Source organism: Barbus barbus (genome assembly GCF_936440315.1).
Source record: "Barbus barbus genome assembly, chromosome: 26".
NCBI lineage: Eukaryota > Metazoa > Chordata > Actinopteri > Cypriniformes > Cyprinidae > Barbus > Barbus barbus.
The window spans coordinates 31,076,869-31,093,951 of record NC_136754.1 but is presented as its reverse complement, the minus strand read 5'-3'; the positions used below and the strand labels follow the sequence as shown (position 1 = coordinate 31,093,951).

The 17,083-nt window shown below is 38.5% G+C and overlaps 1 protein-coding gene across 2 annotated transcripts in view; it reads right to left on the bottom strand.

Annotated features, from left to right (window-relative positions):
• Positions 1-7,059: 7,059 nt before the first annotated feature.
• The window catches only part of LOC306845538 (cadherin-2-like), a 77,052-nt gene continuing 67,028 nt past the window's right edge, over positions 7,060-17,083 (bottom strand). For both annotated transcript variants that reach the window (XM_079378408.1, XM_079378409.1), the window contains 2 exons: positions 15,568-15,729; positions 7,060-7,872 (listed from right to left, as the gene is read on the bottom strand). In XM_079378408.1, the coding sequence (XP_079234534.1) occupies positions 7,666-7,872; positions 15,568-15,729 (369 nt within the window). In that variant the 3' untranslated portion in view covers positions 7,060-7,665. The remainder of the gene's footprint in view (positions 7,873-15,567; positions 15,730-17,083) is intronic.

The following is a 17,083-nucleotide window of genomic DNA, read 5'->3' as shown; positions in this document are numbered from 1 at the left end:
GATGGACATTTTCATGAATCATGTATTTCAGATGGAATTTTTTTTTTAAATCATGTTTTAGATGGACATTTTCATAAATCATGTATTTCACATTAAATTTTTTTTTTAAAAATCATGTATTTCAGAAGGAAATAATTCTCAAAAATCATGCATTTCAAATTGAAATTGTTTTAAAAAATCATGACATGACATTTTCATAAATCATGTATTGGAGCAAAACCTGGACCGGATTCTCAGGACGACCGGATTCTTCGTCTCCTGGATCGGAGCAAAACCTGGACCGGATACCGAGGAAAACCGGACTCTGCGGTCTCCTGGATCGGAGCAAAACCCGGACCGGATTCCGAGGACGACCGGATTCTGCGGTATCCTGGATTGAAGCAAAACCCGACCGGATTCCTAGGAAAACCGGATTCGACGGTATCCTGGATTGGAGCAAAACCCGGACCGGATTCCGAGAAAAAACGGATTCTGCGGTCTCCTGGATCGGAGCAAAACCCGGACTGGATTACTAGGAAAACCGGATTCGGCGGTATCCTGGATTGGAGCAAAACCCGGACCGGATTCCGAGAAAAACCGGATTCTGCGGTCTCCTGGATTGGAGCAAAACCCGGACCGGATTCTCAGGACGACCGGATTCTGCGGTATCCTGGATTGGAGCAAAACCCGGACCGGATTCTCAGGACGACCGGATTCTGCGGTATCCTGGATTGGAGCAAAACCCGGACCGGATTCCTTGGAAAACCGGATTCGGCGGTATCCTGGATTGGAGCAAAACCCGGGCCGGATTCCGAGAAAAACCGGATTCTGCGGTCTCCTGGATTGGAGCAAAACCCGGACCGGATTCTCAGGACGACCGGATTCTGCGGTATCCTGGATTGGAGCAAAACCCGGACCGGATTCTCAGGACGACCGGATTCTGCGGTATCCTGGATTGGAGCAAAACCCGGACCGGATTCTCAGGACGACTGGATTCTGCGGTATCCTGGATTGGAGCAAAACCCGGACCGGATTCTCAGGACGACCGGATTCTGAGGTATCCTGGATTGGAGCAAAACCCGGACCGGATTCTGAGGACGACTGGAATTGGACTTTTTTTTTTTTTTTTTTTTTTTTTTTAAGCCCTAAATCTGTTTCAGATGGACATTTTCATAAATCGTTGTCATAAACCATATATTTCAGATGGAAATTGTTTTCAAAAATCATGTTTTTCAGATGGACATTTTCATGAATCATGTATTTCAGATGGAATTTTTTTTTTAAATCATGTGTTTCAGATGGACATTTTCATAAATCATGTATTTCACATTGGAAATTGTTTTAAAAAAATCATGTGTTTCAGATGGACATTTTCATAAATCATGTACTGGAGCAAAACCCAGACCGGATTTTCAGGACGACCGGATTCTGCGGTATCCTGGATTGAAGCAAAACCCGGACCGGATTCCTAGGAAAACCGGATTCGACGGTATCCTGGATTGGAGCAAAACCCGGACCGGATTCCGAGAAAAACCGGATTCTGCGGTCTCCTGGATCGGAGCAAAATCCGGACCGGATTCCGAGGACGACCGGATTCTGCGGTATCCTGGATTGGAGCAAAACCCGGACCGGATTCCTAGGAAAACCGGATTCGGCGGTATCCTGGATTGGAGCAAAACCCGGACCGGATTCCGAGAAAAACCGGATTCTGCGGTATCTTGGATTGGAGCAAAACCCGGACCGGATTCTCAGGACGACCGGATTCTGCGGTATCCTGGATTGGAGCAAAACCCGGACCGGATTCCTTGGAAAACCGGATTCGGCGGTATCCTGGATTGGAGCAAAACCCGGACCGGATTCCGAGAAAAAACGGATTCTGCGGTATCCTGGATTGGAGCAAAACCCGGACCGGATTCTCAGGACGACCGGATTCTGCGGTATCCTGGATTGGAGCAAAACCCGGACCGGATTCTCAGGACGACCGGATTCTGCGGTATCCTGGATTGGAGCAAAACCCGGACCGGATTCTCAGGACGACTGGATTCTGCGGTATCCTGGATTGGAGCAAAACCCGGACCGGATTCTCAGGACGACCGGATTCTGAGGTATCCTGGATTGGAGCAAAACCCGGACCGGATTCTGAGGACGACTGGAATTGGACTTTTTTTTTTTTTTTAAGCCCTAAATCTGTTTCAGATGGACATTTTCATAAATCGTTGTCATAAACCATATATTTCAGATGGAAATTGTTTTCAAAAATCATGTTTTTCAGATGGACATTTTCATGAATCATGTATTTCAGATGGAATTTTTTTTTTAAATCATGTGTTTCAGATGGACATTTTCATAAATCATGTATTTCACATTGGAAATTGTTTTAAAAAAATCATGTGTTTCAGATGGACATTTTCATAAATCATGTACTGGAGCAAAACCCAGACCGGATTTTCAGGACGACTGGATTCTACGGTATTCTGGATTGCAGGAAAACCCGGACCGGATTCTGCGGACGATCGGAATTGGACTTTGTTTTAATTTTTTTTTAAGCCCTAACCCTGTTTCAGATGGACATTTTCATAAATCGTTGTCATAAACCATATATTTCAGATGGAAATTGTTTTCAAAAATCATGTATTTCAAATTGAAATTGTTTTAAAAAATCATGTGTTTCAGATGGACATTTTCATGAATCATGTATTTCAGATGGAATTTTTTTTTTAAATCGTGTTTTAGATGGACATTTTCATAAATCATGTATTTCACATTAAATTTTTTTTAAAAAAATCATGTATTTCAGAAGGAAATAATTCTCAAAAATCATGCATTTCAAATTGAAATTGTTTTAAAAAATCATGACATGACATTTTCATAAATCATGTATTGGAGCAAAACCTGGACCGGATTCTCAGGACGACCGGATTCTTCGTCTCCTGGATCGGAGCAAAACCCCGACCGGATTCTGAGCACGACCGGATTCTGCGGTCTCCTGGATTGGAGCAAAACCCGGACCGGATTCCGAGGACGACCGGATTCTGCGGTCTCCTGGATTGGAGCAAACCCGAACCGGAATCCGAAGAAGACCGGTTTCTTCGTCTCCTGGATCGGAGCAAAACCCCGACCGGATTCTGAGCACGACCGGATTCTGCGGTCTCCTGGATTGGAGCAAAACCCGGACCGGATTCTCAGGACGACCGGATTCTGAGGTATCCTGGATTGGAGCAAAACCCGGACCGGATTCTGAGGACGACTGGAATTGGACTTTTTTTTTTTTTTTTTTTTTTTTTTAAGCCCTAACTCTGTTTCAGATGGACATTTTCATAAATCGTTGTCATAAACCATCTATTTCAGATGGAAATTGTTTTCAAAAATCATGTGTTTCAGATGGACATTTTCATGAATCATGTATTTCAGATGGAATTTTTTTTTTAAATCATATATTTTAGATGGACATTTTCATAAATCATGTATTTCACATTAAAAAAATTTTTTAAAAATCATGTATTTCAGAAGGAAATAATTCTCAAAAATCATGTATTTCAAATTGAAATTGTTTTAAAAAATCATGTGTTTCAGAAGGACATTTTCATAAATCATGTATTGGAGCAAAACCTGGACCGGATTCTCAGGACGACCGGATTCTTCGTCTCCTGGATCGGAGCAAAACCCCAACCAGATTCTGAGCACGACCGGATTCTGCCGTCTCCTGGATTGGAGCAAAGCCCGGACCGGATTCCGAGGACGACCGGATTCTGCGGTCTCCTGGATTGGAGCAAAACCCGGACCGGATTCCGAGGAAAACCGGATTCTGCGGTCTCCTGGATTGGAGCAAAACCCGGACCGGATTCCAAGGATGACCGGATTCTGCGGTATCCTGGATTGGAGCAAAACCCGGACCGGATTCCAAGGATGACCGGATTCTGCGGTATCCTGGATTGGAGCAAAACCCGGACCGGATTCTCAGGACGACCGGATTCTGCGGTATCCTGGATTGGAGCAAAACCCGGACCGGATTCCTAGGAAAACCGGATTCGGCAGTATCCTGGATTGGAGCAAAACCCGGACCGGATTCTCAGGACGACCGGATTCTGCGGTCTCCTGGATTGGAGCAAAACCCGGACCGGATTCTCAGGACGACCGGATTCTGCGGTATCCTGGATTGGAGCAAAACCCGGACCGGATTCTCAGGACGACTGGATTCTGCGGTATCCTGGATTGGAGCAAAACCCGGACCGGATTCTCAGGACGACCGGATTCTGAGGTATCCTGGATTGGAGCAAAACCCGGACCGGATTCTGAGGACGACTGGAATTGGACTTTTTTTTTTTAAGCCCTAACTCTGTTTCAGATGGACATTTTCATAAATCGTTGTCATAAACCATATATTTCAGATGGAAATTGTTTTCAAAAATCATGTTTTTCAGATGGACATTTTCATGAATCATGTATTTCAGATGGTTTTTTTTTTTTAAATCATGTGTTTCAGATGGACATTTTCATAAATCATGTATTTCACATCGGAAATTGTTTTTAAAAATCATGTGTTTCAGATGGACATTTTCATAAATCATGTACTGGAACAAAACCCAGACCGGATATTCAGGACGACCGAATTCTGCGGTATTCTGGATTGGAGGAAAACCCGGACCGGATTCTGCGGACGATCGGAATTGGACTTTGTTTTAATTTTTTTTTAAGCCCTAACCCTGTTTCAGATGGACATTTTCATAAATCGTTGTCATAAACCATATATTTCAGATGGAAATTGTTTTCAAAAATCATGTGTTTCAGATGGACATTTTCATGAATCATGTATTTCAGATGGAATTTTTTTTTTAAATCATACATTTTAGATGGACATTTTCATAAATCATGTATTTCACATTAAATTTTTTTAAAAAAAATCATGTATTTCAGAAGGAAATAATTCTCAAAAATCATGCATTTCAAATTGAAATTGTTTTAAAAAATCATGACATGACATTTTCATAAATCATGTATTGGAGCAAAACCTGGACCGGATTCTCAGGACGACCGGATTCTTCGTCTCCTGGATCGGAGCAAAACCCCGACCGGATTCTGAGCGCGACCGGATTCTGCGGTCTCCTGGATTGGAGCAATACCCGGACCAGATTCTGAGGACGACTGGATCGGTTCAAATCCTGAACTGGATTATGATGGGTAACCCATGATTCTTTTTTCTCATTGAAAAGTAATTACGAAGAATATTTTAAAATCTAACTCTCTGAAGCTCCATAGAGTAGCTATCGCTAGGAGAGTGATATACGCTACACAATAAGGCGTGTAATCAGTGCAATCAGCTGTGTGTGTGTCATCAGTGCAATGGATGATGGGAATTGTAGTTTGAGGTGACGTGCAACAGTTTGTGTAGTGAAAGAGTCAATGTCAATTTCAGACTACATTTACTACATTTATAGCAGCAATTTTTGAAAGCAGTAATCTGTTTTTTTTATGTAATTTTAGACCTAATAGGGATTGTTACCATAACTGAGAATACATTTATGTATGCATTAAGTGTGGGCATTAGTACAAAATAAAGCCACCAATTGAAAAATTCTACTCTCTCCCAGGATATAAGTTCATAAAACGTATTCAACCTCCTACAGGGAAAGAAAGGTGATAGAAAGCAGGTCAGGAAAGGCATAAAAGTTTTCAAAATAGCCATTACATTCATACTTCACTGCAACAGTAGGAAGAAAAGGAGATCTGGACACCAGTGTCAACTTGTTTTCCATCATTTTTATGTGAACTGGAATGTGTGGGTGATTGGAGGACCCAAATTAAAATATTCGATGTATCCTGCAAAATGTGAAGGACACGAAATGAAGGTTGCCTTTTAAGGATCCTCCAAATTGAGATGATCTTCAGCAGCGCTTGATGACGAGGCAACCGAGGACTGAATCCTTACAGATATGCACACCTCCGTTTGAGATGCAAACATAATTAAAATGAGAAAACAATCAGTTAAATATGAATTACATCCTAAATTATACTTAGCGTTACTGTGTTTGGAATTGGCTTTATAGTATGCAGAACCACAGAAAGGATTTAAAGCGATGACCAATCAGAGAACTTGCTACTTTTTGGGAAAACTGGAGGATCCTCTGCCTCAGTTTGAACATTAACAATCCATTAAAAACTGAAGTGCATGAAGACCTGAAGGGGTACACGTGTTTTTAGCTTATGTCTGGAACAGCTCCAAACCAGGCTCAGTGGAAATACGTGACTCGAATTTAAACACCCTTCACTGCAGTAGAGAAATGAACAGTAGAGACAGTCAAACACCAACAACTTTTGTTCCTTTTTACACAAATTATGATTCCATGGTCAGAGGATTAATGAGTAAAGGCTTATTTTTGCAAGTTCTCTGCAAAATACTATGTTGTGACCTCAGAACACTTTGACCATAGTGCATTATTTTTTTAACTAATAAAAGTCAAATTTGTATCACATTATCCAGCCCATATGTAAGGATTTATAGCTGGGTAGCTCACCTGATACAGCGTTGCATATTTTGCAGACACATTTTTGAAGACACCGTGCTGTTTCATAAACCTGCATCTGTAATAGAGAAATATATGGATGGATGGATGGATAGCTAATAGCGCCTCTTGAAGATGTATCATCTGAAAAGCGCAGCAAATGTACCCGGATTAATGTATTCCAGGTTTTGCAGAAATATATGCAAAGTCACGTATTTCCAGCGAGCCTGGGTTCTGATTTTTGTAAGAATTTGATTACTTTAATATCAAACTGCAGTATGTAACATCTTTCTCAAAACATTGATTTATCCTGGTCTCTTGTCATCATTTCTAGAAAACAATCTGCATATATTTTAAACTAGTAAATAATTACGAGGAAATAAAACTTGGAAATACAAGTGCTGTTAAAATACAGATGCTTGTTGATGTCCTGAGAAGTTCAGAATCAAATCATGCTTAGATAAAGCCTGCATGTTTTCACATACTCCATCAAAGCAAAATGTACACACTCAAGCAAAACTAATTTCCACGTACACATTTAAAAATCCATTCTGACATAAACCTTCCCACTGAACAGAATGCAGCAATTTAGATTGTTTAATGCATAAAGCACATTTTCTTTACTGTGTAGCAACAGCATGTGTACAATGCAACAGTAATTAATGTAGGAAAGTTACAAATGTTTAAGTTATATCTCTTTTTTATTTCAAACTATGTGCATATGTTAAATTGTTGTTGAACAAAATATTTTACTTAGGAATCTAGTGAACTGCATAGTGTACACTTTGTCTGTTCTGTCAGCGAATCTTCACTTTGTGACAAAAATGTGTTAAATAATTTTTTGGAAAAACAGTTTGTAACCAAAAGAGAAAAGCATGATCATTTGTTTCATAGCTGAACACATCCTGAAGTCTCAAATCACTCCTCAAGTCAGTATAATTAAAGCCTTGAACATAAATCAATCAGATCACAAAAATGTACAAAAAGGCACATTAAATCCCTGTGCTTCTATACTGTAAAGTTCAAGTATAGCCGAGCATGTATCATACTCTACAATCTATGTACTATTACTTTAAGCCTTGACATTTAGCCTTGGAAACTTGTGTTTGCTTGTATGATACATATAAACCCCTATCTGCAGCTGTGAAACGAGGAACAAAGCCGTGGCGCTCCTTCTGCTCGTCTTTCACTCGTCTGTTCCGCTATACATGTCAGCTAGTTTGGTGAAGCGAGGACCCCAGTCGTGGAGGTAATCGTAATCCTGGTCTCCATCACTGCTAGATGAGTTGATGGAGCTGAGCGATCCTGCAGTAGATCCGTTACCTTCGTAGTCGAACACTAAGAGGGAGTCGTACGGTGGAGCGCTAGGATCATTATCAGCAGCCCTCAGACCCTGCAAAGACAGTCAGTGTACACATTATACCATCCTTTCATCTAAAACACACAGAAAATGTTCAACTGAGTCCACTAGCAGTGTGTGCTGTAGACTGCGCTTCTGTAGCTGAATGATTTGAATCTGTATTCGGATTAAATCCGGTGCGGGTGGAGCTTAAACTGGAAGTTTGTCAAAACTACACAAAAAGCCCATTTTAAATGTAATCTTATTCCCTTCATAGTTTCCATATAGCAAATACATATAAGTATAAATCAGACAAGTATCTTTTTTATTACAAAAGTTCTGTGAACATTTTATAAACAACCTTCTGATGTTACTTGTGTGGCGGTCAAAAAAATATTTAAATGAAATGAATGTACTATATTTTACTTTGATAATGTTTTTTATTCTTTTTATTATGGGATTTTCTAGTACTTAATGATATTTATAGATCAGTCATGATCCATTTATTACCTGCTAACTACTTGGCTTACCATTCGTTTCCCATATCCAGTCCTTTTTGACTGTGAACAATACAACAATACAACAACCTTTTTTTTCATGACCATTTAACCTTTTCAAATAATGCACCAGAACTGAAGCAGAGGAAGCGTTGAGCAGGAAATGTGTCACGTATGATACGCATGCTGCTGAACATCAGAAACTGCAATGCAGCTATATGATCACGATCACAGAATCAGTCATTTTCAGACAAAGTCAACACTCATTCAGTTTATGCACTCATTATTGCATATTTACAGAGGTGGGTAGTAACGAGTTACATTTACTTCGTTACATTTACTTGAGTACATTTTTTGAGTAACTAATACTTTTAGAGTATATTTAAAATTGGGTACTTTTACTCTTACTCAAGTACATTTTTAGTGAAAAAACGGTACTTTTACTTAGTTACTGTGGGTGACGCTCCTCTCGTTACTTTATCTTAATGCAATACGTAATAATAAAGACAAAAATGCTTCAATTTATTCCAAACGCGCCGTCTACCTTTCTCTGGGCAACGAGCGATGTCCGTTCGCGAATGATTCATTCTTTTGAGTCAATTCTGTTCGAAGGCTCGATCAACCCAGTTGGCAAACCAGTGAATCGGTTCGCGAATCAGTTTGAATGATTCGTTCAGTTCAACGACTCAGCACGCGCTGAGTCGCTGAAGCGGTTCTCACTCAGATAATAGAAAGTTTAAGAACATCAAGAGCGTTGAAGACGTGCCTTTGGATCTACAGTCAGGTGAAAGCAAATCTGCAAAGGCTATGGTTTGCTAGCTATGAAGATCTTCATTAGATGAACACCGCGTGTGCTGTCGGTTCCACAGGTATAGATTCGTTTACAGTACACAAACCACTATGACATTACCAATTTGTTGTAAATGTACCTTACATTAAATACAATCTAGAATTAATTCATTAAGTTACTAAGCTTTGCTTAGACACAATTAATATTGATATTTTCACAATATTTACGCTTGCAGAAATAAAAGCTACATTTCTTTACATTTTGCGGAACAGACGGAAGAAGATTCATCATATGCATTTATTTCGTTATGTTCAGATGTTCTGTAGCGGTCTTGTGAGGAGATTTCTCTCTTCTCCGTGTTAGAGGTTATATACATACAAAATACATAATTAATAATGAATTAATATACTTAATTAATAACATAATTAATATACTTTAAAATATAATTAATAATTCAGTGATGCAAATCTGAATTTTTATCAGCTGTTACTCCAGTTTTCAGAGTCATATGATCCTTCAGAAATCATTCTAATATATTGATTTATTATCAGTGTTGTTGAAAAAAAAACAGCATATGCTAGTTTGGTATGTTTTGAAGCTGTGATGCTGGTTTATGCTGGTCTTTTGCTGGTTTATGCTGGTCCTTAGCTGGTCATGTGCTGGTCTTAAGCTGGTCAGACCATTTTAGGACCAGCTTAAACCAGCATCCCATGCTTCAAAACATACCTATACCAGCATATGCTGTTTTTTTCAACAGGGTTTTGCTGCTGTTTTTGGAACCTGTGACATTTTGTTCACAATTCTTTTATGAATAGAAAGCTGAAAAGAACAGCATTGATAATAAATCAAGAAATTGGAATGATTTCTGAAGGATTATGTCACACTGAAGACTGGCTTAAAGGCTGATAAAAATTAATTTGCATCACTGAAATAAATTACATTAAAAAAACATCTTTTGAACGGCAGTTGTGTGTGTGTGTGTGTGTGTGTGTGTGTGTATATAAATTTTATCTAAATATCTATACATCTAAATAAAAATAGACTATATTCAGTATATGATCCTAAGTAACTAGTAGCTAACTACTTGAGTAGTTTTTTTATCTGATACTTTTTTACTCTTACTCAAGTAACTATTCAGACTATTACTTTTACTTTTACTTGAGTAAATATTTCTACAAGTACTTTTACTTTTACTTGAGTACAGTTTTTGGGTACTCTACCCACCTCTGCATATTTAGATATTTATCTAAAATATTGTGCTATTACATCTAATCTGCATCTAACAATGTTGTTTTCCTTTTGTTTATAAGAATTCATCATTTATTTTGTATAAGAATTCATTATTATTTCTGAATAAGGCTTCGGGCACATCCCTACTATCCATGTTTTCAGGGATCATGCATATCCCAGTCACAATACAGAACAGCATTACACACACCAAATAAACTAATAAAAACTAACCTAATATTACTCAACATGTAATTGAAAACAGGTTCTCACATTTTGTTTCCATCAAGTCAAAATTATTTTCTTAGCTAGGGTACATTCAACCTGAGACTCTCCAACAAACCTGCCAGCCTAGCATTGCTGTCCTTAGGTCAGCAGCTAATCATAACTATAGACATTAACAGACTTACATACAACATGTGTGTGAAACAGAACGAGTCTTGTCTCTAAAAGCATTTCTCTAGTCTAATTTTAAAGAATGATTTAGGCAAAAAAAAAATCCATTACATGATTTAAACAGTAATATCTTAGTCTGAACCAAAAGCAATCTTGACAAACTATATATCCTTTGAAAGCTTAAAGACTCTAGTTTTCATATTTGGTGACGGATTTTTTAAATATTTTACAGGGCAACTGTAATTTGTTAATTTGTAAGAAGAGTACTCATCAGTCAGAGAGAGAGTTCTGACCTTTACTTTGAAATAGTGATACATATATAAAATCATGAAAAATCTCCATTCATGTTCATGTCAAGTGTTCAAAAGATAAAATTGATTCTATTTTTTGAGAAAAAAAGGTCTAAAAGTGTTTCGAATATAAAGAAAAAACAATAGGTTCTCAATTTTTGATGCAGTGTGAACTATATTGTACGTCCAGGGTTCTTGTTGCATGTCTTTTATGTGTTTTTTAGAGGATGAATTGAAATCAAATACTGTCATACCACCCTTAATACTTCTGAATGTGATGTCTACATCATAAATATTGAGAAAAGAATGGAGAAAACATGTTTCAGATCACTCGAACCATATATGGAAATGGAGCCGCCCTCATATGGTTACTAATGGGGTTTGATGGTCATCTAGTGGAAAGGCTTGGTACTACGCCCAAACAAAATTTCACTGAAAGCTAATTTTTTGAGATATCAACCTCAAATTTGGAACACAACTTTTTCAGATTTTTGGTTTTGATTTTCTAGCTGTTTTAGAGTAAAACATGTTATGTAAAATATATATTTTACAAAAAATATAAATATTAAACATTTTACATTTTATATTTTCATAAACTTAAACTTCCATACCTTTTTTGTAATATAAGTTTTAGAACTTTTTTCACCTCTACAATAATCTGCTAAGTGTCTTCTTTAAAACGAGACCAACCTTAAGTATCTGCTCCAAACCATTCAAAATTTATAACAATTTAAGTTGGAAATGTCATTCTCAGGCCTATACTCAAAAAGTGGAACCGACAGTTAACAGGTTAATTCAACCTATCACTGATACGATGAAGTGATCTCCATCTTTTTAGGTCAGGCTTTACATTATGTAACATACTCTGAAAAAAAAAAAAATCATTTGCTTTAACCACAGACCATGACAAGTTATCAGGTAAATGTATCAAAAATATCAAAAAGCATTTTCACAAGTCTCTTAATCTAAGAGAAACACTAGATAAAATAATTCATATTCACAGAAGCAAATACAGTATTTAAGAACTTATATGCGTTTGTTATTTAGAACGAATTCAAGCATAAATGTCAAGCCTGCGAGGCTGTGCTTACATTTTACTCTGTGCCGCACAGTATTACACTGTATTTTAGATTTTTACACATTTGCCACTGATTCTTGAGACATGGGACAAAACATGTCCAGCAATTGTAACTGCTATTAGGTTTAAAAATGAAAATGTTTTCAATTGTAAACGTTATGGGGATTAATAACGTTTACGCCATGGCAAGATAGCGCCGGTGAGATCGGCTGCCGTCACGACTGCTCCGACCAAACCTTGTCTTCTTTTGTTATTTTTTCGTATTGTAAACTATAAACACCGGTTTCTTTTTGTAAGATGGCCATTCTTACATACGACAGGGCCACTCTTATTTCTATTGGTGCACAATGCACTCACCTTTCGCCGTTTTTGAACCCGGACCCATCCTGGCCGAGCGAGATCCTGAGGAGGAACAAAGGACGCGACCCGTACCGGCGTCCTCGAGGGAAACAAGCCGGCATCATGAACAGGCTGAGGGCACGCGCACACCGCGCTCCCTTACCAAGTGTCCTGCTCGCCAATGTCCAGTCGCTGGATAACAAACTCGATGACCTCAGGGCAAGAGTCAAGTTCCAGAGGGACATTCGGGACTGCAAACTTCTCTGCTTCACCGAGACATGGCTGAACCCAGCGGTACCAGACCACGCCATCCAGCCGGCCGAGTTCTTCTCGGTTTACCGCATGGACAGAACGCTGGACTCGGGAAAGACTAGGGGAGGTGGAGTATGTCTGATGGTGAACAAACACTGGTGCGACAGCGCGAGCATTGTTCCCCTCTCACGCTCCTGCACACCGAATCTTGAACTTCTGACCATCAAATGTCGCCCTTTTTATCTCCCTCGGGAATTTAGCTCGGTCATCGTCAGTGCCGTTTATATTCCACCTCAAGCGGACACGGACACTGCGATATGGGATTTACATGAAACACTACACCTTCACCAGACACAGCACCGGGACGCCGCATTCATTGTTTTGGGAGATTTCAACAGTGCCAACCTTAAGCGTGCACTGCCGAACTTCCATCAGCACATCGGCTGCCCCACCAGGGGCGAAAGGACATTAGATCATTGTTACACCCCATACAAGAACAGCTACAAGGCACAGTCACAACCACCGTTTGGGAAATGGGACCATGCCGCCATCTTCCTCATGCCTGTTTACAAACAGAGGCTGAAACAGGAAGCCCCGGTGCAGAGGGAGGTCCAACGCTGGACGGACCAATCGGTGGCCGCTCTGCAGGACGCACTAGATGACGCAGACTGGGACATGTTCCGGCGCAGCTCTGATGACGTCAGCTTGTTTACGGAAGCGGTTGTGGGATTTATAGAGAAACTAATGGATGATACGGTGCAGAAAACCATCATCAGGACGTTTCCCAACCAGAAGCCGTGGGTGGATAAAACCATCCGCGACGCCCTGAGATCCCGCTCCGCTGCCTACAACACAGGGTTCATCACCGGGAACATGGATGACTACAAGGCTGCATCTTACAGCGCGCGCAGAGCGGTGAAGGAGGCGAAGCAGCACTACGGGAGGAAACTAGAGTCGCAATTCCAACATTCAGGGTCTCGCCAACAATCCTGAAAACTTTCTATTCAGGGACCATAGAAAGTGTATTGACTCAGTGCATCTCAGTGTGGTATGGAAACAGCTCCAATCAGGACTGCAAAGCACTACAGAGAGTTGTGCGCTTAGGTGAGCACATCTCAGGGTCTGCTCTCCCCTCTCTGCAGGACGTCTACCTCAAACGCTGCAAAAATAAAGCTGTCAAAATCATCAAGGACTCAAATCACCTTGGTAACCGTCTATTCACTTTGCTTCCATCTGGTAAGCGCTTCCGTAGCCTGATGGCAAAAACTGAGAGACTTAGGAGGAGCTTCTTCCCCCAGGCCATCAGGCTCCTAAACTCTAACTCTGTGTCATAACATCACTTGACTCCATGTAAATATCACCATATCAATAAGCTATTCATAATTTTTCTCTACCTCATATTGCTGCTATTTAAATACCCTGTGCAACTTTTTTGCACATTCCTCTTTATTACTATTTAAGTCAACAACATACTGACCAGAACATTTATATTTATATTTTTTATATTTTATTTTATTTATTTTTTTCTACTTTTCTTTTTCTTAATATTTGTATTCTATATAATTGCACTGTCCTTGGAGCGGACCTGACCTGCATTTCACTGCTGGTTATACTCTGTATAATTGTGTATGTGACAAATAAAAATCTTGAATCTTGAATAAAAACTTTATAAACAATCACATACTCACCATTTGTTGTTTTTGTTTTAATACAGTAAGTGATAGATTCAGTGTATTTGATAGTTAAAATGACTACAAATTCAGGTTTTCGTCTCCACCATCAGATGTGTCACCTCCGTCAGATGAATATGTTGATAATATTTGATTATGATATTTTATATTTGTTGAGGAATTGTTGGTCACATATGAAAGTGTAATCTGTCTGCTAACGTGAGAATGTGTTTTGAAATGTTATAAACATCTCGAATGCTGTTAAAGACAAGTTAAAGTTATATTACCCCAGTCCAAGGTAAAAAGCACATTTTGTTAAAAAAAGAGAAAAGTTGGGAGGTTGCATCAAAGCATAGCTCAGTAGCTTATTACATATAAGATACATAAATATAGTTTCATTTGTCTGAGTACAAGGTTTTATTTATTTCAATTTTGCACCCTGTTTTGTCCCACTTCTCAAGAATCAGCGTTAACAGTATTATTTTTATTATTATTACTATCAAATAGTGGTTTATCTTACATTGGGGCATTAAATGTTGTCAAGCCTTGTTTAATACACAGTTTTATACGTATAATGTTAATATTGTCTCATCAATTAAAATCATGGGAATAAAAACAATAAGCAATAAATACAATGATCTTACAACATTTTCTTATTTTGCAGACATTTCTCAGCATGTCATGCAGGACTCTAGTATGGGAATAAAGAATAAGTACTGACATGACCTGCTGAAATGCATCAGTGAATTATTAAATGTAAGTTTCACACCTTTTATTTGTAAACTGGCTAGTACTGTACAATAAAAAGTAAGCAAACTTCGAGCACCGCTGTAACTGTAATATTTCACTGTAAGTGACAGACGTCAAATAGCTGGAACATTAAGCATTTATATGATGAATAATTATCAAGATGAAATGTTATTATTGTTGTTAATACAAGTTTTATTATTTTATCTTAATTTCAATTCAAGCTTTTTCGAGCAATAGTATTAAGCATCCCTTTGCGCCACCTGGTGGTGATTTTGCCAAAGAGTTTCACACGTGACTGGGTTGTTTTTACTTTACTGCAAGCATTTTGCTTGACTACCTACTGTATTTATTCCTGGAGGGCCGTAGCCCATATGCAACATTTATCAACACATTAGTACCACCTGCTGTGTATTCATCTTTTAAACAATGATATTTTACAGTATTTTGTTTGATACTTCACCTCGCTAATGAAGTCTCCAATATCTCCAGGATGGGGTGCGGTGGATCTGACGGGGTAATGGGGCTCAGGGTGCAGAGGTCTCTCATCCATCCGACGTATACCGATGCCCTTGAAGCCATCAGCCTCTATATCTGGCTGCTGCAGCTGACTCAGGTCATAATCCTGTTTAGGTGCAGAAACAAGACTAAAAACACTGCTAGCATTTATAAAACTTCTATTGTCATACGCTGATTTTTACAAAGATCTTTTGCTCCTTACTGATGTGTCAAACGCAGCAGTTTTGAGTGAATGTCAATAACAGTAAAATGTTCTTGAATATGAGAGTCATATTTTAACAGGGACTGAGAAACGATTGTCGACCTGTGATAGGTAGTTATTGCCCATTTTGTTTAGTTGGTGTAATTTGCGGGCTGGGACATGTCCCCACCACTTTTTGACAAAAATCGATTCTGTCTGTCCTCACCAATTTTTGTGAAAACCGTTGAAACAATATAGGATACTTAATGCAAAGTAAAATTATTTCCAATCTGTTTCCAGTCATTCTTCATAATTACTTCATTCATGTAACAAAAAATGCACTTGCAACAATAGTGACCGGTGGGATAATACAGTCAATGCTTACAGATGCAGTTGTTAGTGAAGGTTGCACTAAAATGTTGCAATGACAAAATACTGCACTAGATTCAAAGTTAATTTTTATGATATATATTCCAATTTTAAAAGATGTTTACTGTGATCGACCTTAAATCACAATTTTCAAAAACTAATTATGTATTATTTTAAAGGGTTACTAATGACACATCAAGCTAAATACAAGCGAAATATAGGTGTGAACTGAGTCTAAAGTGTTTTGAGCACTTCCAGAGGTAGTTAAAAACACATTGGACCGGATTACGCTCGTAGTGTTGAACTCATGTGGTTGAACGCGTTCGATCAGCCGCTAAACTCTCAGCTGACTTACCTAATTCTTAAACATTACAATGTTCATTTCCTTTCCGTTAACCAACAAAATTAGAATGTTAAATTAGGTTTACATTAAATTACAATGTTAAAGTGTATATTTTGTATATTGAAAATAGATGTTTTTCTTTTCAGTGGTTTAGTTCTGCATGTGTATAAACAGGAGAAAACAGAAAAACAATAAAATGACAGAAATCGGAATAAAATAAATAGACCTACATGAAATATGTTTCAGTTAAATATTTGAAAAATCAAAACAAACGGAAGGAAAAAAGGTCAGTTTAATTTCATTTTTATGGCAGCACAACAAGTTTAAGAAAATATAAATGGCAAAGTGCATCCTGTTTATTTTCTTGTTTTTACAAAGGCATAGTTTTTGTTTCTTACATTTATGCATTTAGCAGATGCTTTTATCCAAAGCGACTTACATTGCATTCAAGTTACAGTTTTTACATTTTTATCAGCTCTTGCTTTCCCTGGGAATCGAACCCATGACCTTGCTAGCACCATGCTCTACAATTTGAGCTACAGGAAAGCTTATTAAGCTTCTTATTGT